The 22,149-nt window shown below is 41.5% G+C and overlaps 1 protein-coding gene across 2 annotated transcripts; it reads left to right on the top strand.

The window, feature by feature from the left end:
• The first annotated feature begins 4,998 nt into the window (after nucleotides 1–4,998).
• On the top strand, nucleotides 4,999–10,525 carry RAMAC (RNA guanine-7 methyltransferase activating subunit). Of its 2 annotated transcripts, none has more exons than XM_047795788.1 (4): nucleotides 4,999–5,080; nucleotides 5,889–5,937; nucleotides 9,102–9,280; nucleotides 9,990–10,525. In XM_047795788.1, the coding sequence occupies exons 3-4, from the start codon at nucleotides 9,111–9,113 to the stop codon at nucleotides 10,174–10,176; spliced, it is 357 nt and encodes a 118-aa protein (XP_047651744.1). In that variant the 5' UTR covers nucleotides 4,999–5,080; nucleotides 5,889–5,937; nucleotides 9,102–9,110; the 3' UTR covers nucleotides 10,177–10,525. The 2 variants fall into 2 exon arrangements, with proteins under 2 accessions (XP_047651744.1, XP_047651745.1); XM_047795789.1 differs by lacking the exon at nucleotides 4,999–5,080 and adding an exon at nucleotides 5,400–5,503.
• Nucleotides 10,526–22,149: the final 11,624 nt, after the last annotated feature.

The following is a 22,149-nucleotide window of genomic DNA, read 5'->3' as shown; positions in this document are numbered from 1 at the left end:
CTTCCTCTGCTCCATTAGGCTCATGGCACATACATATTCACTTTTTTTTTCTTTTTGCTTTACATATTCACTTTTTTTTATCATCTATCTCCCCCACTAGAATATAAGCTCTATGTGGGCAGGGCTTTTATTCTTATCCAATGGTGTTTTCAGGGCCTAGATCAGTACTTGGCATCTAACAGATATTCAAAATCTATGTTAAATTAACGAAGACTGAAGGTTACATTTCTAGTTCTACCACTAATTCTATGACCTTGGAGAAGTCATTTTATCTCTTGGGATGTTTGCTAAGAAAAAAAAAAAAAGACATGCAACCAGATAATCCCTTTCAATGCTTCAACATTGTGATTTTATGTATGCAACGAACCACAGTACAAAGCAAAGTATGGTAACTGGTAAACTAGACTGCAGTGGGTAACTCATATTTTTGGCTGTTGAATATCTTTCTTCTATTCAATTTACTACTTTATGAGTCCTCCTTTTCCAAGGAGGATACTAGAAGTTCACCTGTCCAGCTTTCCTTTTAGCTAAGGGACAAGACATTTGGACTTGGGTTCTGCCGATGAAATGCACCTTAAGAGATTTGTTTCGGGGGTTGCCAATGTGGCACAGTGGAAAAGAATCCAACTAGGAACCATGAGGTTTCACGTTTGATCCCTGGCCTCCCTCAGTGGGTTAAGGATCTGGTGTTGCCGTGAGCTGTGGTGTAGGTTGCAGATTTGGCTCAGATCCTGCGTTGCTGTGGCTGTGGTGTAGGCTGGCAGCTGTAGCTCCGATTGGACCCTTAGCCTGGGAACCTCCATATGCCACGGGTGTGGCCCTAAAAAAGCAAAAATAAATACATACATAAATAAATAAAATTTTATTATTTATTTTTTTAAGGTGAGCCATGTGAGGAAACAGGGAGCTTGCAGAGTTTACTTGTTTGTTAGGAGGCTGCAGGAGTTCCTGCCTTCCAGGGTTCCCATCAACCATGGAGTGGAAAAGTCTGGATTGCAGAGCAGCAGCAAAGATGTTTAATGTGGCTCAAGATTTGTGCAGCAGAGAATGAAAAGGAGAAAACAGTGCTTTATGGAGGAAAAACCAAGCTGTTTTGAAGTATCACAGACTTGATCCAAATTCTGCTCTGCCACTTACTGGCTGTGCCCTTGAATAAACTTTATAACCTCTTCAGTCTCAGTTTCATCATTTTTTAAATGGTTATGTCTAAGGTCACTCATAGCCTCTGAAAGCAGGGCTCTACAGATGCCAGGACTCCCCAGGGAGTTCTGCTAGTGTGCCTGCCTTTAGATCGCTGGGTCAAAGTGAGGTTTTAAAAGACAGGTAAAATTAGGTCAATTTATAAAGTTGCTAGAAGATAAAACACTGAAATATAACACTATTAACAGAAATAGCAAAGTCAACTAATAAAAGGCAATCTTCTCCAAATGTATCTATAGGCCCAAGGACATTATTATCCAGCAGAATATAATAATCAATGCTGTAACAATTACCTTTTAGTTGCCAAACAAATATTATCATGACCCATTTATTCTGGTTATGGTAGAGAAGTACTACATCTTATGTATTTTTTTCTTTCTTCTTCTTTTTCTTTTTCTTTTTTTTGTATTTTTAGGGCCACGTCTGTAGCATATAGAAGTACCTAGGCTAGGGGTCAAATTAGAGCTGCAACTGCTGGCCTATGCCACAGCCACAGCCACGTGGGATCCAAGCTGAGTCTGTAACCTACACCACAGCTCATGGCAGTGCCAGATCTTTAACCCACTAAGCGAGGCCAGGGATCAAACCTGCGTCCTTATGGATATTAGTCGGGAACTCCCATCTTATGTATTTGTAACAGAAGTAGTTCCAGTGAACATGTTATGGTGCTTAATGGCTGACAGATATCTGGAAAACTCCTTTTCATGGAAGAGATTATTTCCTGATGATATCAGAATATGAGAAAACATTACAGACATAAGTAGTTTCATTTGAAAATTGTCTGGAATACCTAAACTTTTTCACAGAAACTCTCTAAAGCCTAGGAGCTCCTAAGTGCCATTTATGAATTTAAAGAAAAGAAGTATACTCATTTCTATGTAAGTCTTCATTACCTAGTAATAACACAATAACGTCACAGGAAACCAGCAAGCTGGCCTCAGTAACCCTTTTTCCAAATATCCTCCCTGACTTCTGATACCAAGTAGGCAAGCACTTGTCTGAGTTTCTCAACTATTACATTGCTGCCCATACTTATTCCAATTTCCTCTTCAAGTTTCTATTTCCTATTCCTCTTTCCTAAATAGGATTTCCTGAGGCGTACGCCTTGGCCTTCTGCCCTTCTCTATAAATACTTTCTCCTTTGGAAAGATCATATACACTGATGATTTCAACTGTTGTTTCTTCACTGATGACTCACACATTTACATATTTAGGCATAGCTTTTCTTTCCTCTGCTTTAGTCTAAAAACTCCCTATAATTTTTCTTTTGAATATATCACTTCCATCTCAAATTCTTTTTGAGCTCAGCTCATTTTTGCTTTAAAACCAACTCAGGAGTTCCTGTCGTGGCGCAGTGGTTAACGAATCCGACTAGGAACCATGAGGTTGCGGGTTCGATCCCTGCCCTTGCTCAGTGGGTTAAGGATCCGGCGTTGCTGTGAGCTGTGGTGTAGGTTGCAGACGCGGCTCGGATCCCGAGTTGCTGTGGCTCTGGCGTAGGTCAGTGGCTACAGCTCCGACTGGACCCCCAGCCTGGGAACCTCCATATGCTGCGGGAGCGGCCCAAAGAAATAGCAAAAAGACAAAGAAAATAAATAAATAAATAAATAAACAAAATAAAATAAAACAACAACAACAACAAAAAACCAACTCACACTATGGATATCCCGTTTCAGTCACAATTTCCAGGACTTAAAAAACTGGAATCTTTCCTGACACCTTCTGACCCTTTTCTCCCATTAGCCACTCAGTTACTATATCACCCAGTTATTGAAACTTTGGTCTTGTGTGCTCTCACCTTTACTACCCAACAACAAGATTATTATATCTCCCCATCCATCCTATCCTATACATTTCAACTAGGTTAGTGGCTTGGACCATTTGCAGTTCCATCATTCATTCCAAAAACATTTACTAAGTGTTTACTTTATACAAAACACAGTGTTACACCCTCTAGGATGTAAAAATGAGTGCTTATAGTCTAGCGGGGGAAAGACTTGTACGGAAATTATTATTATTATCATTTTCTTTTTAGGGCCGACCTGCGGCACATATAAGTTCCCAGGATAGGGGTCGAATCCAGCTACAGTTGCTGGCCTACACCATAGTCACAGCAATTTGGGATCTGAGCCGCGTCTGTGACCTACACCGCAGCTCACAGCAATGCCAGGTCCCTGACCCACTGAGTGAGGCCAGGGATCGAACCCACAACCTCATGGTTCCTAGTCGGATTCGTTAACCATTGAGCCACGATGGGAACTCCAAATTATTATTATTATTATTTCCTTTCTAGGGCTGCGCCTGCAGCATATATAAGTTCCCAGGCTAGGGGTCGAATCGAGCTACAGCTGCTGGCCTACACCACAGCCACAGCAATTTGGGATCTGACCTGCATCTGTGACCTACACCACAGCTCAGGGCAATGCCAGATTCCCCACCCACTGAGCGAGGCCAGGGATCGAATCCGAATCCTCATGGATACTAGTCAGATTTGTTTCCATTGCACCACAGCGGGAACTCCTACACAAATTATTTTACTTCTAAGTTAGAAAGTGGTAATACCTGAATGAATATATGAAGAATGTTCAGAAAGCACAATGGACAATCAGTAGAAGGAAAATTTTTTTCTAGAGGGAGATGTTACTTCATTCAGCTTTAATGGATAGAATTTCAACATCCTGAGATGAGCGGGAGAGGAGGGTATTCCAAGCAGAGACATGAGCCTTTACAGAAAGGTAAGGAGTAGTTCAACAATGAGGTGCTTCACATGGTCTGGTTCGTTACGGGTGAAAGGAGAATGAAAGGTGGGCAGCAGAAAAGAAACTTAAAATTCTGAATCCAAAGTTAATAAATTTGGCCTTTAATCTACAGACAACCGGAAGCCAGTAAAGATTTTCAATCACGAGTGTGCCTGAAGATGACTACGCCTGCAGCAAAGTGTAAGATGGGCAGGTAGGCGAGTGAGGCTAGAGGAAGGGCATTAAAAAGACAGGAATTGCATTCCTTCGTTCCAGGGGATGATAATGAGAACTTTGAGTTGGCGGAGGAAGTGGGTAAAGAGAGTGTTTGGATACTAGAATTAATGCCGGGAAGAATCGACAGTACTTGGCAGCCGATGGGAACAAGGGAAAGAAATAGCATCAGATATAGACCATCAACGTTTCCAAGCTGTAAACTGATGAGAGTATTAACAGAAAGGGGTGCAGAGGCTGGAAAGTAATTTGGGACGGAGAAGACCAAGCTACATTTGGGAATATTCTGCTTTTATACACCTACAAAACATCCCAGAAGAAATGGCCAAGTCTCCTGGAGGTAGCGGGATACCGCCCACTTAAGCTGGAGCAGAGTGAGGAGGTTGAGGGGCGGGGTTCGGCAAAACCACATTCAAAACGGACTAGAGAAGTCTTACTACCGAGACCTGACCAGGCAGGGGTGAAAGGTGTAGGACCGCTGAAGTAATCCACTTCGTGGCCACCTTCACGGCCTGCACTCTCATCGCCTTCTTCAAGACTCCGGGAGCAGGCGGTCCGAAGTACCCTTTCTCTCCCTTCCAGGCACAGCAGTTCCAAAACTTCTGTCCCTACCCGTCACCAGCTCCCCGTCAAAGGGGCTGAAGAGACAGCGCTGCATCTCTTCCTGCACAGTCACCAGGCAGGCTGAAAGCGTGCCGAGGGCATCATCACCTCCACCTGCCACCTCACCACCTTCGTGGAGCTCCGTGTGAGCATCAGAGCTGGAAAAGCTGGGGAAAATCCTCAGGGCGAGCTGAAGATACCGCGAGACCTCACAGGCTCGCCTCTGCGTTTGCGCGCCGGAAGCGGAAGTGAGGGGTGGTCGGATTCTGGCCGTAGTAGCTCCGTTGCCTTGGAGAGCTGAAGTGGTGAGTAGTCTGTGTAAAGAGCTACCCGGCTGGCAGTGGATTTCTTTGCATGTGTGGCGGGCGGAGCTCGGTCGGAGATGCACAGACACAGCCCTGGACGGCGGAGTCTCCTTTCGGGGCCACGGGGAGGAGAGAGCCAGGCGGGCCCAGCACAGTGGCCCGCGAGGCATCCTCGGGCTCTGCCGTTCCAGGGCTGGACTCTTTCGCAAGACGGGAAGCTACACGGCCTCCGAGTTCCCGCGCGCCTGGCGTTTTAAGCAGCTTCGGAAAGGAGCACATCAATCAAAGCCTTTCATAGACAAGCACTGATGTGCTGTGAGAGAGGATGAAAAACGCAGTGGTTTTCGCAGTATCTTCGTCTCTTAGTTCTCTGGGTTCATCCCCCAGGGCAGCAAAACTCCATTCTGGTTAGTCATTTCCAAGGTTAGTGGCCCGCAGAGAAGGTTCTGTGTGGTTTTATTTAGAGTCGAGAAACTAGTAGTGTTCGAGTATACATCTGAAAGGCTGTACTCCTTCTCCCCCGCCAAAGGAACAGTACATGTCTTGTGAAGTTATTATTCATGGTCAAACTAGCTCATTGATTTTGAAGGCCCTGAGGACAAGTCTTGTAGCATCTTCTAAGCTCTTCGCTGTCATTTTAGCTCCAGTTCCCTTTTTCAAATTAGCATTGGGAATCTTTGGAGCACTTTTAATCTAGCCACTTCCTTATTTAAGACCCTTATGGTTCCCGTTCCCAGGACACACATCTTTGAGAGTTTTCTTCAAGGGAGTAAAGGGTTTCTTTTTGTTTTTTATTTTCTTCTTATAGATCTAATCAACCTAAATATTAAATAGAACAGCTGCCTCAAATTCCTAGGGTAAGTAAAACTTGGAGCAATTAAAATTCTATTTAAATTTCATTCTCACGGGTAATGTTAATGATACACATTTGTTTATTTGTGGAAGGGGAGGTCCTGGGAGAAGGTATGCCTTGACTTATGATTCTCACTGCCTCTCTGGTTAGGTATGGGTCATCTTGCTGGTGATTTCCGTGGTTCCTATAGAAATCTGGATATTATTTTACTTTGCTGAATTTATTTTAAATCTTAACTTGGATTGAGAATTTGACATGTTTGCCAACCCTAGACACATCAAAAGCCTGGTGTGTAATAAGATATACTCTAAGAGGGCAGAGGCCTCAAACATCTAGGTATTGTCTCTTGTATCCAAATAATAATCTTTGGTTTTGTTGGGACAAGTGTAGTATTATAAATATTTGCATATGTTTTGAGGGATTTGGAGGAAAGACAGACTAATGAAAAAGGTGTTTTCCAATATCATGTCTCTTTACCAAAGACTTTTTATTATAAACTGAAGTGTACAGGGAGAAAAATAATTGTAGGATGTCAGATAAGAGAGAGATTTGGCTTTAAAGTTTTAGCATGATGTCGCATATGGCCCAAATCATAAAACAGGTTTAGGAGTCTTGAGGCAAAGAGCAGAAAAGTGGAGTTTAGGTTTGGAAAGGTAGGGCATGGGAATACAAGGAAGGACTGGGAATTTGGAGCTACATACACAGTACTTCTGGGCTTGTTTCTAGGTCTTGGGTGAAAATGAAAAGAAGTGAACTCTTTCTCCCCAGTTCCTCAAGGATTAGGCCTTCTACAGCCTAAACCAAATCTCTTCTCAGAGGTAGAGGGCTCTCTGAAAATGTGGGTAAGAAATTCAACTTCATGAGTGAATCCGTAATAGGGCCGAACAACCTAGCTGATACAGATTTTATTTTTTATAGCCATTAAACAATATATACATATATACTCTATATACACATTTATGTACACACACACACACACACACTATATAATGTATATATATTTGGCTGCACCCTTGGTATATGGAAGTTGCTGGACCAGGGATTGAACCCACGCCACTGCAGTGACCCAGCTGCTGCAGTGACAATGCCAGATCCTTAACCCATTGCACCACAAAAAAACCCCAGATGATATTTATAGTAGTTATTTTTCATTTGTCACTGAATATAGAACAAGAATATATTGGATACCATTATACAATAGTTACCCTAGACTTCAGTAGCTGTGTGTTTAAAGACCTTTTTATTTGCCCTTTCTGATTTCATGTCTTTACTGCATTTTCATTCTTTTTCTTTATTGGCTCTTTTTTTCTTTTCCTATAAGCAACTTTGGGTGTTTTTAGCCTGGCGAAAAAAAGAGATAATCTTCCAGTAACTCCTTAGCTACTGCACTTTTTGTTTTCACTCTTGTTTGCAAACTTGAAAGTTTAGTCTAATCAGTGTAGATTTCTACTTCCTTACCTTCCAGTTACTTTTTAATTAGTTGTAGTCCTGCTTTAATCTCTGCTACTCTAATCACCTCCTAAAGGCTAAATCCAATTAATTTTCTCTTCTTGGTTCTTCTTGTTCAACACTGATGACCTTTCACTCTTTATTCACTTGCCTTCTATTATCATAGAATCTTTTTTGGTTCTCTCGTCGTGTCTCTTCTTTATCTTCTTTAACTTCTTTAATTCTGGGTGTTCTCCAAAATTCTGTTTCTTGGTAACTCTTATTCTATAGCCTTCCTGAGGAGTCTCATCCATTCTCACAGTATTGTCCACCAGCAATATTCCTGTCTCCCATATTCATCTTCCACCCTGGTCTCAGTCCCGGATAGTTAACTGTGAGCTGACGCTCCATGTGGATGTTCGTACGGTAGCTAACTTGAACTCAGTGTGGATCCTCAGCCACCCTTCTTCCTGGAGTTCCTGCGACATCAACATGTCCAGTTGTTCAGAAGCCTGGGAGTTATTCTTTACTCCCCTGTCTCCTCATAACATCTACTCAGCAACTGATTCCTCTTGGGATTCTTTTAAAATTATTCTCACAGTCAGTGCCTCAGATTAAACCCTCAGTATGTCACCTGCATTATTGCAGTAATTTACCTTTAGTCTAATCTCACTAATCTGTTCTCTACTTTGTTAGAAAAGTGGTCTTTCTAAATAGTAAATTTGTTCTTGAGATTTCCCTGCTTAAACCACCTATGACTCCCCCTGCCTAACAGAAAAAGTGCAGAGTTGTTTGCATTGAACACAAAGTTTTTCACAATTTGATCCCTGCCCACTTTTACAGCTTCGTTTCTTGAAATTTGCTCTACCTCCTTTCATATTTATATCATATCTGTCTCTTCTGCTAGACTCAGAGCTCTTTGTGGGGAGGGTTCATCTTTGTATCCCAGGCTTCTAGTTAGCCTAATGCCTATTTTATAATAATCAAGAAATACTGAATTGAATCTAATGTATCTTAGGTTTAAAAGTACGCAAATAGGAGTTCCTGTTGTTGCTCAGTGGGTTATGAACCCGACTGGTGTCCATGAAGATGCAGGTTCCATCCCTAGCCTCACTCAGTGGGTTAAGGATCCAGCATTGCCAGCGTAGGTTGCAAATGTATCTGGGATCTGGAATTGCTGTGGCTGTGGCGTAGGCTGGCAACTGCAGCTCTGACTTGATCCCTAGCCTGGAAACTTCCATATGCCACATGTGCGGCCCTAAAAAAAAAAAGAAAAAAAAAAGACAAACACAAGTATTTTAAAGCTATGTACTTATAGCCCATGGATAAAGAAAAAAGAATCATGAAAATTAGAAAATATTTTTTGGAGTTCCTGCTGTGTTGCAGTGGGTTGAGAATCTGACTGCAGTGGCTCGGGTCAGTGCAGAGGCATGAATTCAATACCCAGCCCAGTGCAGTGGGTTGAAGGATCCAGCATTGCTGCAGCTGCAGTGTAGGTTGCACCTGGGGGTCAGATTCAGTCCTTGGCCTGGGAACTTCTGCCTCAGGTGTGGCCATAAGAAAATAAATAAATAAATACAGCCATAAGAAAATAAATAAGTAGATATAGATAGATAAATAATAAAAGTACAAAAGGACTTTTATGAATACCCTGCCTCAAATTATTTACTTATTTTTTCACTATCTGGTATGATAAGTGTTACTTTAAAAAAATTCTAATAGAAACATTAAAAATTACAGAATTTCAGAATGACTGACAATTCTGAAGCTGTTCCAAATTTTGAAGAGATGTTTGCCAGTAGATTCACAGAAGATGACAAAGAGTACCAAGAATACCTGAAACGCCCTCCTGAGTCCCCTCCAATTGTTGAGGAATGGAATAGCAGAGCTGGTGGGAACCAAAGAAATAGAGGCAATCGGTATGTATTCCTTCAGAAGAACAAATGCAGGTGGCTGACCTGGGAGAGGATAACTTGAATCTGCTAGTCCCTAAAGCTGCTGAGGGCAGGGATCAACGTTTGTTCAGTATAATATACCAAGTACCTAGCAACCAAGGCACAGAGTAATTGCCTGATAAATATTTTAATACTTTGTCAGCACCATATTTTTTCCCCTTACTGTGCAATTGTGTGTGTGTTTTAATGGGTTTTTTAAAATGTTTTTTTTCCTGTGGACTAATATTTTCTTTGCAAATATACTTTAAAAACCTAGAGTCTTCCACAAAACTTTTGTGTTAAATTCCATAAAGAAGGTTTTGTTTTTGGGATTATACAATGGAAATTACTTCTATTTATTTCTACAGTGGAAATTCAAAATATATAAAAGCATTATTACCATACTGCTGTCGAACAAGTGAAGAAAGTTTGAATTGAAATCCTAGTTTTGGGTTTGGTGTTTGAGTCTCTACCTATACTCTGCAAAGTGTATCCAGTATAATACTGGATCTGGAGCTTAGGAAAGGTTTGAATAACTGGTGCTACAACATTCTGTAGAGAAAAATGTTTTTTTTTACTCTTGTATACTGAGTATAGCATTGAGACATGAAATGCACCAGGATAGATTTGTCATGTGCTTCTTTTTTTTTTTTTTTAAGGGAAGAATAAAAATCTTTTTGTTTTGTTGTTGTAGGTTGCAAGATAACAGACAGTTTAGAGGTAGGGATAGCAGACGGGGGTGGCCAAGTGACAGTCGATCCAATCAGTGGCCTGGACGATCCTGGGGTAACAGTTACCCGCAGCACAGACAAGAACCTTACTACCCCCATCAATATGGAAACTATGGTCACAACCAGCGGCCTCCCTATGGCTACTACTGATAGAAATGTCAGCAGCTTTTAGGAAAACCATTTACTCTGTTAACATGACAAAAGTTGATGTTGTATCTTCTGTTGGTCATAGTTTTACATTGATTTTAGAGAATGGATTATTAATTTTTGGGAACTTGAGGCTTTTTTTTTTTTTTTTTTAATTAGATCTGACTAGAGAGATGTGATGGTTGCTGGAAATAAATACTCTCCCAAAAAGGTTGTGGATTATATTGCTTGACTTCTACCTCAGATTCTTTGTTTCATGACTTAATAGTGCTTTGAACTTGGTTTATTTTTCCCTTGCTTGACCTTCAAGAGTTCTTTGTTTTACACAGAAATAAAAATTTTGAATAGAAAATGCTTGCTTTTACTTTGTAAGATAAGGAAGTATCCATATACTCAGATGTGCTTATTCCTGAAATTTTACAGAGGTAGTACAATAATCTCTACACAGTATGGTAGTAGTTGAAAGATAAAACAATTGTATATTTCTTTTGGCTTTTGTTGTTATGTCACTGTGGTACTTTGTAATTTATAGGTATAAGTCATTTCACAGTCATTTTGGTCTCTTTAGAGAGATCAAGAGCAAAGGTGTAAAATAAGGACTCATTCTCAGTTTCAGTGTCTTGATCTAGTGATTGGGTAGGATTAAGTCACATGATAATTTTATACAAACTAAGGCTTTTTGCCAACTTAGGTTAAAATTCACGCATTATACAAAAGTTCAACTCTCCTGTCCTTTTCAATCATATGTAAATAGTGCTGCATTTTGACTTTTATGGTATTTAATGTGGGTTGATTTTATAATGTCATATTCACCTCCAAATGTGCACCTTTGCTGCTTCCTCTTCTATAAATCCAGTGTTGCTATAACTTCCTTTCAGAGTGATCATTATATTTCATATCATTTTAATGGCCATTATAATGGCTTTGTTCAAATAAAATATGTGTAAGTAAGCAATTTCTCTCTCAAATTTTGATAGTTGGCCCATTCATTAATATGGTGAGGTGAGCTTTTTGATTTTTTACTACTCTGTCCTCCATATGTGTTAAAAAGGTTTATTTGGAGTTCCCGTCGTGGCGCAGTGGTTAACGAATCCGACTAGGAACCATGAGGTTGCGGGTTTGGTCCCTGCCCTTGCTCAGTGGGTTAACGATCTGGCGTTGCCGTGAGCTGTGGTGTAGGTTGCAGACACGGCTCGGATCCTGCGTTGCTGTGGCTCTGGCGTAGGCCGGTGGCTACAGCTCCAATTTGACCCCTAGCCTGGGAACCTCCATATGCCGCGGGAGCGGCCCAAAGAAATAGCAAAAAAAAAAAAAAAAAAAAGGTTTATTTGGTTTAAGAGTAATACTGAGAGTACAAGTGTCATCATAGACCAAAGGAATTAAAAGGCACTTCGTAAGTCTGCCTTCTTTCTTAGCACTCCACTCTAGGCCCTCCAGGTACTTCTTTGTGCTCTGGATCCAACTCTCCCCTCTACTTCCCCCTTCCTGAAGAGCCATCCTTTCAGGTAACTTTTTTATTGGAAAGGATTTCATAAACCACGTATTCATGCTCATATGTAATAGAATTTTAACATGACGATAAGGGTTTTCCCTGTATCCCTCTAATTACATCAGTAAACAACAAGCCAGTGCTGGCACATTGATAGGTCTTGATACTACAGATATTTAGCTCAGAGAGTTAAGAATAGGCTTGAATAGGGAGTTCCCATTGTGGTGCAGTGGAAATGAATCTGACTAATGACCATGAGGTTGCGGTTTGATTCCTTGCCTCGTTCAGTGGGTTAAGGATCCGGTGTTGCTGGTGTGGTGTAGGTCACACACGCAGCTTGGATCCTCTGTTGCTGTGGCTGTGGAGCAAGCCAGCAAGCAGCTGTAGCTCCGATTAGACCCCTAGCCTGGGAACCTCCATACGCCACGAGTGCAGCCCTAAAAAGCCAAAAAAAAAAAAACCCAGAACAAACCTTGAATATACCCCAGGATCTTCTGTGAAAGCAGATGTGTTATTAAAAATACCTATCAACTGATAAAGCACAGCCACTGACCATTTGGGACAGTAGCTGACCACAACTTTAGAGCAGGACCTTGGAGGCCCTCTGCCTTGCCAGAAATTGACACTAGAGAGAGCTATGGGTCCAAGGGACAGGGCTAGAGTGAGGGATGCCTCTCAGAAAGCCCAGAAGACTACAACTACAGATGTGATAAATTCATTTGAGTAATAAAAAAAAAAAAAAAAGCCCAGAAGAAAAGTATTTTCCAGTAGTATTTAAATCTTTTAACACTGATACAGTAGGGTACATATGGCCTGAGTATCAACTCTGCTTAAAACTATGCTAAGAGTCCTCCTTTGTAACATGAGTTATTTCTGCATTCTGCGTGAGTAATCTGCATGTTGGTAGTTTTTCTTTTTCTTTTTTTAAACAACAGTCACTATCAGACTGCCCCCTGTGTGCCTAAAACAGAAATAAAAGGCATGGTTTCTGTTTCACGTGGGGGAGACAGAAAAGAACATCAAAACAATTTAAGGATAGGAATTGCTGCTGTGACACAAGGAGATGGAATTAATCTCATATAGGCAGTTTGTTGTAATAGCATAATTAAGCATGAGGAATCCTGGCTGCAGGTCTGTCCTTACAAGGTATGTGACCTTGAGAAAACCACTTAAACTTGGTGCTCACTGCAAAAAATATATATGGGGAAAACACCTACCTTTGCCACTCTGACAGGGTTATCATAAAAAAGGGTTATCATAAAAATAGATGACCAAGCATACAGAAGCTTGAGAATAGGAACTGAAGCTTGACCATTAAATCCCCAGTGGTACATAATTGGTGCTACATAAACATTTGCTTAGGAGCTTCTATCCTGGTGCAGTAGAAACGAATTTGACTAGGAACCATCAGTGTCAGGTTTGTGCCTCCGGAGTCGAGTTGGGTGCCTCTGGGCTGACTTGGTTACAAAAAGTGCAGCTCACAAATTTTCCACCAGTGTCTCCCTGTGCTGATGGGCTAATTCAGTTGTTTTCATTCCTGTCCCTACGGGGCACTGAGAGCCCCACATATTAATTATCAGTTAGATTTTCTCCCGGTTTCAGTGACTTCTCCTGAGACATCTTCAGGGGACGACGTGATGATCTCATGGTGTTTTTCCACCGCCAGTGCCTTTAATTCCCAAAGGATCTCAGCCTCTTTGTCCCAATCAGGTAAATAAAGCTGCTGTAATTGCTGAAGTCCTGAGCTGTTTTGCTCACGCATGTGTTTTTCTCATTTCAAAGTTTCCTTCACTATGTATGTTTTGTGTGTACACAAATACTGTAGAAAGTGAAACAATACTAATATGTATATTCTGTACCCAGCCAGATGTGGCCTGTTGTGTATGCTTCTGCTCTTTTACTGTGCTCACACAAGTACATATAAATTTGATATATGTATATGTTTTTCCTTTTTTTTACTAAAGTGAGGTTATATATATATAACATGTGTATATTCTTTGTTCACACAACAGATTATAATAGACATCACTCCAGGTCAGTAGCTAAAGATCAAAAACTAATGTCTTAATTTTAATAACATAATATTGTATAGTATGGATATACCATTATTATAATTTTGCTCCTATAGTTGGTCACTTAGGTTGTTTCCTGTTTTGCCCCTAACAATGCTGTGTTGCTTTTGTCCATATATCCTTTGATGTTTTTATGTGTTCTGTGGGGTAGTCCTAAAAGTAGAATTGTTGGGTTAAAAAAACTGTCTTATTTAATTTTATTCAAGGCTGCTACATTCTCTAAAGCACTGGAGCAGTTTACGTTCCTATCAGCAGCATGAATATGTGTGTTTGTGTCTCTTCTCATCCTCCCTATGACGTCAACTTGTTGTCTAGATGGCCACAGGCTTTTTTATTTTTTAAAGAGGAGAACTGTACTAGGTTGTATTTCATTGCTGAACATTATGTTTCACATAGTACACTGCACCTTTCATTCTGTAAATTTATCTTTTATTTTTCCAGTATTTTTTTGATTATACCTTTAAGTCTTTGTTCTGTTCCATTCCTTTGGTTCTCTTCTCCAGTTATGTGTTGGCTTTCCTTTGTCTGACTTCCGCATCTGTCATTTTCCTTTCTCTGCTCATCTTTCTCTGTCCTGCTCTCTAAACTCCAGGCTGTATTTTCAGCCTCTTTTCTGTTGTGTTGTTTCCAATAGGGCCTTTATTTCTGATGCTTCTATTCTATTACATTTGATTAGGCACATTTCAGGTGCTCAGTACCCACGTGTGGCCAGCAGCTACTATATTTCTATTGGCAGCACAATGCTAGAAGAGGACTGAGCTTGGAGTTCTGTTGACCTGACTCGCTCCCTTCTCCACTGTGCTCCATTTCCCAGGTGTCTCTGGGGAAACCTAAGGCTCTGAAACAATTTGATAGTAAAACCACACCTTAGATGAGTTTCATGTAGGAATCACCACAGACTCTAACTTGTGCTGCAGAGTTTGGGGATTCGCCCCTGCCCACACTCTAATACCAGGGGGACTAGATGGACCCTGCGGCACAGTGCTGAAGAAAGCCTATGTAGGCAGAGGTGGGTGGTCTTCTGGAGCCTAGACAAAGGGAGCTCCTCTGTTGTAGGAGAGGGGCTGGTAAGATATAATGGGCTTGTCCCTGCGGCAGAAATGGGAGCTCGAGATGGTCATAGCTGCCTGCCCTTGGCCCCTAATTTCCCTGGCTCTCCAAGCTTCAAATAATGACTGGATCTTGACAAGACTTCCCAAAGGGACAGAAGGTGCTCACTAGAGGATGCCACTACACAGTCTATTTGGCAGGTATATTCACTCAAATTAATAAATTGGCATCCTTTTAGAAGTTAGTTCCTTGTCAATTGTCCAGCCCAATGGCATTTTCAAAAACACTGACTAAATAGGATTTCTGAAAGCTGAAAAATTAAAGATAGGCACTCAGGACCACATGGACTCCATCAACGTACTGCCTTGGGACTCCGAGTCCTCAGCCAGCCCTGGTTAATGCCACATTCTGGGCTGCACTAAACTCAAGGTATGAGGGGGCTAAGTCTAAGGAGTGCCTCTGAGAAGACAAGACCAGACAAGAAGGGCCAGAGGGTGTGACGTCAATAGGCACTGTGGAAAGGATTTCCTAACACTGCTCACTTCAAAAGGAATTAAGAGTCATTTTTCTTCCTTAAACTCTGTGTTGCTTTCTCTTACTGCATTATAGTGCCACCTCTTGGATATAAATTGAAAATCTAGCTTTAAAAATTTTTACTCTCTCGGAGTTCCTGTTGGGGCACAGTAGAAAACGAACCCAAACAGTATCCATGAGGTTGCAGGTTTGATCTCTGGCCTTGATCAGTGGGTCAAGGATCCAGCATTGCAGATGCGGCTTGGATCCTGAGTTGCTGTGGCTGTGGTGTAGGCCAGCAGCTGCAGCTCTGATTGGACCCCTAGCCTGGGAACTTCCATATGATGCAGGCGTGGCCCTAAAAAGCCAAATAAATAAATAAATATTTTAGTCCTCAGTCATGTGCATTAAAAAAAATCTGAAGGGGGGAGTTCCCGTCGTGGTGCAGTGGTTAACGAATCTGACTAGGAACCATGAGGTTGCGTGTTTGATCCCTGGCCTTGCTCAGTGGGTTAACGATCCGGCGTTGCCGTGAGCTGTGGTGTAGGTCGCAGACGCGGCTCGGATCCTGTGTTGCTGTGGCTCTGGCGTAGGCCGGTGGCTACAGCTCCGATTCAACCCCTAGCCTGGGAACCTCCATATGCCGTGGGAGCGGCCCAAGAAATAGCAACAACAACAACAACAACAACAAAAAAGACAAAAGACACACACACACACACACACACAAATCTGAAGGGGCCACAACAATCAGACAAACAAATAAAAGGTATCCAAATTAGAAGAGAAGAGAAGAGGTAAAACTGTCACTCCATGCAGATGACATGATACTATATATAGAAAACCCTAAGAACTCCACACAAAAACTACTCCGACCTGATCAATGAATCCAGCAGCAGGATACAAGATTAACATTCAGAAATCAGTTGCATTTCCTTATACTAACAATGAAATATTAGAAAAGGAATATAAAAATATAATGCCTTTTTAAATCTCACCCCCCAAAATTAAATACCTAGGAATAAAACTGACAAAGGAGATGAAATACTTTTATATTGAGAACTATAAAACATTAATCAAGGAAATTAAAGAGGATTCAAAGAAATGGAAAGATAGTTCATGCTCCTGGATTGTAAGAATTAATATTGTTAAAATGGCCATACTATCCAAAGCAATCTACTTATTCAGTGCAATCCCTATCAAATTACCCATGGCATTTTTCACAGAACTCGAACAATCCAAAAATTTGTATGGAACCATAAAAGACCCAGCATTGCCAAAGCAATCCTGAGGAATGAAAACCAATCAGGAGACAACTCTTCCAGACTTCAGACAATATTACAAAGCTACAGTAATCAATATAGTGTGGTAATGGTATAAAAACAGACATACAGACCAATGGAACAGAATGGAGAACCCAGAAATAAACCCAGACACCTATGGTCAATCTTTGAAAAGGATGCAAGAATGAAAAATGGGAAAAAGATGGTCTGTCTCTTCAGCAAGTGGTGCTGGGAAAACTGGCAGCTGCATGGAAATCAATGAAACTAGAACACACCCTCACACTGTGCAGCACAAAAATAAACTCACAATGGCTTAAAGACTTAAACATAAGGAGTTCCCATCATGGTGCAGTGGAAAGAAATCTGACTAGGAACCATGAGGTTGCAGGTTCGATCCCTGGCCTCGCTCAGTGGGTTCAGGATCCGGTGTTGCTGTGAGCTGTGGTGTAGGTTGTAGACGCAGCTTGGATCTGGTGTTGCTGTGGCTCTGGTGTAGGCTGGTGGCTGTAGCTCTGATTACCCCTAGCCTGGGACCTTCCATATGCTGTGTGTGTGGCCCTAAAAGGACAAAAGCCAAAAAAAAAGGAGTTAAACATAAGATACCATAAAACTCCTAGAATAGAACACAGGCAAAACATTCTCTCTCTCTCTCTTTTTTTTTGTCTTTTTGCCATTTCTTGGGCCGCTCTTGCAACATATGGAGGTTCCCAGGCTAGTGGTCGAATCAGAGCTGTAGCTGCCAGCCTACACCAGAGCCACAGCAACGCAGGATCCGAGCCGCATCTGCGACCTAAACACCACAGCTCAGGGCAACACCGGATCGTTAACCCACTGAGCAAGGCCAGGGATCAAACACGCAATCTCATGGTTCCTAGTCGGATTCGTTAACCACTGCGCCACGACGGGAACTCCCATTCTCTTGATATCAACTGTAAAAATGTTTTCTTAGGTCAGTCTCCCAAAGCAATAGAAATAAAAACAAAAATAACCAATGGGACCTAAACAAACTTACAAGCTTTTGCACAGCAAAGGAAACAATTTAAAAAAATAAATAAATAAATAAATAAAAAGACAACCTACGGGGAGAAAATAGTTGCAAATGATGCAACCGACAAGGGCTTAATCTCCAAAATATACAAACAACTCACACAAAACAAACTATTACATTTGGCATGGATGAGCAACTCAACAGCAAAAAATCAACAAAATGGGGAGTTCCTGTCGTGGCTCAGCAGAAATCTGACTAGCAACCATGAGGACACAGGTTCGATCCCAGGCCTTGTTCAGTGGATTAAGGATCCAGCGTTGCCTTGAGCTGTGGTGTAGGTCGCAGACATGCTGGGATCTGGCATTGCTGTGGCTGCGGTGTAGGCCGGAGGCTACAGCTCTGATTTGACCCCTAGCTTGGGAACCACCATATGCCACAGGTTCGGCCCTAAAAAGACAAAAAACAACCCAAATGAAAAATGAGCAGAAGACCCTAGACATTTCGCCAAATTAGACATACAGATGGCCAACAGGCACATGAAAAGATGCTCAACATCACTGATTATTAGAGAAACGCAAATCAAAACTACAATGAAGTACCACCTCACACTTGTCAGAATGACCATCATTAATAAGTCTACGAAGAACAAATGCCAGAGAAGGGGTGGAGAAACAGGAATCCTCCTACACTGTAAATTGGTACAACTACTATGGAAAACAGTGTGGAGGTACCTCACAAAACTAAACATAGAAATACCATATGATCAAACAATCCCACTCCGGGGCATATATCCAGACAGAACTTTCATTCAAAAAGACGCAGACACCCCTGTATTCATTGCAGCACTATTCACAACAGCCAAGACAAGGAAACAACCTAAACGTCCATCAATAGATGAATGGATTAATAAGATGATATCACTTAGCTGGCATCTTATATACGGCACTAATGAACATATCTACATAAAAGAAACAAACTCATGGACTGGAGAACAGACTTGTGGTTGCCAAAGGGGAGGGAGTGGCATGGCCTGGGAGTTTGCTGTTAATATATGCAAACTATTGCATTTGGAATGGATAAGCAATGAGAGATCCTGCTGTATGCCACAGGGAACTATATCTGATCACTTGTGATGGAACATGATGAAGGATAATGTGAGAAAAACTATGTATGACTGGGCCACTTTACTGTGCAGCAGAAATTGAGAGAACATTGTAAATCAACTGTAATAATTTTTTTAAAATCTGAAGGGGGAGGGGTGTGTTGGGTTCTAAAATTTATATTCTGCATTGCAGTTAAGGAACTACTTAAGTAAATCCCTAGAATCTGTAAGAGGAAGAATGCTGGTAGCCGACAGTCCAGAAAAGAACTACCTCCTAAAAGTTTGTGAGTTTTTAGCTCTTTGGAATTTTAAATACTGCAAAGGTGCCACCTGCATGTTCTGGTTGTCTCTCCCTCTCCTGACTGGCAAACAAATGAGGGAATGGACCTACAGGAATCAGAAGTTCAAGTTCTGTTTCTGCCTCCAGTTCTGTCAATGTATAGTGTAGGCAAAGCACCTAGCAGTGTGTGCCAAGTAGTAGGCACCCAAGTTATTAATAAATTATTGATAAATCATTCATAAATCATCTCTGCAGGTGTCATTACCATAAATCAATGTGGGGACGATAGATGGCAGATGCAGTGCTAGAACGTCACCGTGACACTATTCACCAAAGTTGGCTAAGTATTTTTCAGGACTCATTTCAATGGGCTGCCTAAAAGCTGGACCCTCAGGACGAGAAAGGCAGTGAAATCAGGTTACTTTACAGACTGTTTCAAGTATTCACTTAAAATGAATGAGGGTGGGCAGGGCTAGAGAGACAAATGTTACAGAGGTTGGGGATTTTGTGTCCTTGTCCTAGGTCACTGGGCCTGCCTTAATATTCTTGCAGGAAGAACAGGTCCCAGCTGAAGAAAGTTGCATTAACTAAACTTTCACATCAGGTCAGGGTACAAAGGCCTCAGCTGGGGAACACCTGCGTGGGTCAAGAGAGCACGAGACTGGTAAAGGCAACCACGTTTGCTGAGAAGGGAAAAAATGTCCTCAAACACAGCCCTACATCTGGCAACAATTCTTGATAACAAATGGGTATTCTTTTTTAAGAGATACTGTGCGTTTCTCAAAAAAAAAAAAAAACAAAAGTGCCTAGGCAAAAAAGTTCCTGTGCTAAAATATGCCATTTAAAATGATATAAATAGGAGTTCCTATTATGGCTCAGGGGAAATGAATCCGAATAGGAACCATGAGGTTGTGGGTTTGATCCCTGGCCTCGCTCAGAGGGTTAAGCATCTGGTGTTGCTGTGAGCTGCGGTGTAGATCCAAGCTGTGGCTCGGATCTGAGGTCGCTGTGGCTCTGTGGAGTAAGCTGGAGGCTTATAGCTCCAATTCGACCCTTAGCCTGGGAAGCCCCATATGCTGTGGGTGTGGCCCTGGAAAGCAAAAAAATTTAAAAAAAAAGTGAGATAAATAGGTTACTGTGATGAATATTTGTTGATAACTATCCAGTGTCCATTCCTAACTTTACCCAATTTTTAATTCAAGAACCGTCACTGAGTAGGCTGAGCCCATTTCCAGCTCCAGGATGGGCCTTGATTAGTCTGAAACAGAGTAACTCTCCCCTCCAGTCTCGGTTTAGGTAACTTGTGTTATAATACGGCATTCCCTGACAATAGGGGCTGATTTAGAAACTTCGTGTGGCCTGATCTGGGCTGAGATACAAGGAGAAGCTGATTGAGAGCTTTTGGAAAAGGCCTTTTTTCCTTCTGGAGGGTGTGAAAGGTGAACAGACAAGAAGCCCGAACTGCTGCCTTTTGGCCTCCATGAGGGAAACAGGCCTGAGGAGGAAGCTGGCACCACTAAATAAATCAGGTTAAGGGAAGAAAGTGGATCCTTCATGACATTACGGAGCTGCTGAGTCAAAATGACCCCTATGTAAACCCTGCCTCTGGACTTTCCAGGTATGTAAGCTAACAAATCCCTTTATTGTTTGAGCCAGATTGAGTTAGGTTTCTGTTACTTATCAAGGAAAGCATGCTAACAAACAGTGATCCATGTAAAACCCACAAGGAAATGCCTGTAGAGCACACACCGGAACAGTGCTGAAAGAGTAGAAAAGGCTGTGTGAAACAGGCACATTTGCAGGCAGTATGGCATCATGGCCTAGAAGAGACAGCTGAGCGTAATCCACACTCTGCCCTTAACGTTTACCCTGATTCTGGATGAACCACCTGCCTTTGCTTGTCCTTGGCTCCTGTCAACAGAGGAAGAGGTGGACTAGACAAGTAATTCCTAGTGCTCTTTATTATCCATGATTTTTATTATTGGTCCTTTTTGTGGGTTTTGTATTTAATAATATTTTTACTTTAGACAAAGCACCCAACTGCAAATCAGCTCTTCTATTAGCAGAGGTAATCAAATTATTGTCATTTACCTTAACAAATTGCCATAATTTGTACTGAACATTTAAAAACAAAATATTAGCTTTCGAAGCTGCAGTATAGATAAGACTTCTGATAGCCTTGTACAAATACTGAAGATAGCTTCCAGATCTTCTCTCTTCTTTTAAGGATCTTTGGAGATTCATAAGAACCACCAGATATGATGATGACTCCATTTACCGTCAAAGGAGGAAGAAAATTCAGTGGCTTCTCAAAAATGAAAATTAACATTAAAGTCTTTTTTTGTTTTTTTGCTCCTCAGGGCCACACCTGTGGCATACGTAAGTTCCCAGGCTAGTGGCTGAATAGGAGTTTCGGCTATTGGCCTACACCTCAGCCACAGCCAACAGCCTCACCAGATTGAGCTGCGTCTGTGACCTACACCACAGCTCATGGCAACACCAGATCCTTAACCCACTGTGTAAATCCAGGGATCAAACTCGCACCCTATCCTCATGGATACTAGCTGGGGACATAACCCACTGAACCAAAACAGGAACTCCCAAGTTATAAGTCCTGATTATTCTCATCTACTTTTTAACAACATGCTCAGTAAAGTTTTAAAAAGACACAACAAACATTTTTGCACTGAGATAGGCATTTTAAAATATAAAGTAACATTACAAAGCAGGTTGTCTCCTTGGCACTTGTAAAGTGGGTTAGAAGGCAATTCCCAGAATTCCAGAAGTGTTGTAGAAATATTTCACTATCAGGATAAACTGCATCCAACTAGGAGTCAAGGGATCTAGGTTCTAGCTGCCATCTTGCACCATGTGACCCGGAAACCTCTCAACTTCTGGATCTCAGAAGCCCCATCACAGTTGAAAAGGGATGAGTCAGGTCACCTTGAATACCCTTCCCAGCTCTGTTACTTTGTAATACCATGAAATCAGATTAACATGTTCCAAGCCATTTGGATTCAGGAATTTTAGAACCTAAATTCAACATATGGTATCTTTAAAGCTTCATTCTTTTTTGAGTCCTGTTCTTATTAAATATATGTATGTATTTTTCAACTTATTAAATATATGCTCTGTATATTTAAATATATTTTCCTTTTAACAGCCTCTTCAACATTAGCAATGAAAAAGTTTCTCAAGGATG

The sequence above is a fragment of the Phacochoerus africanus genome, chromosome 9 (genome assembly GCF_016906955.1).
Source record: "Phacochoerus africanus isolate WHEZ1 chromosome 9, ROS_Pafr_v1, whole genome shotgun sequence".
Lineage (NCBI taxonomy): Eukaryota > Metazoa > Chordata > Mammalia > Artiodactyla > Suidae > Phacochoerus > Phacochoerus africanus.
This window is presented reverse-complemented; position numbering and strand designations above follow the sequence as displayed.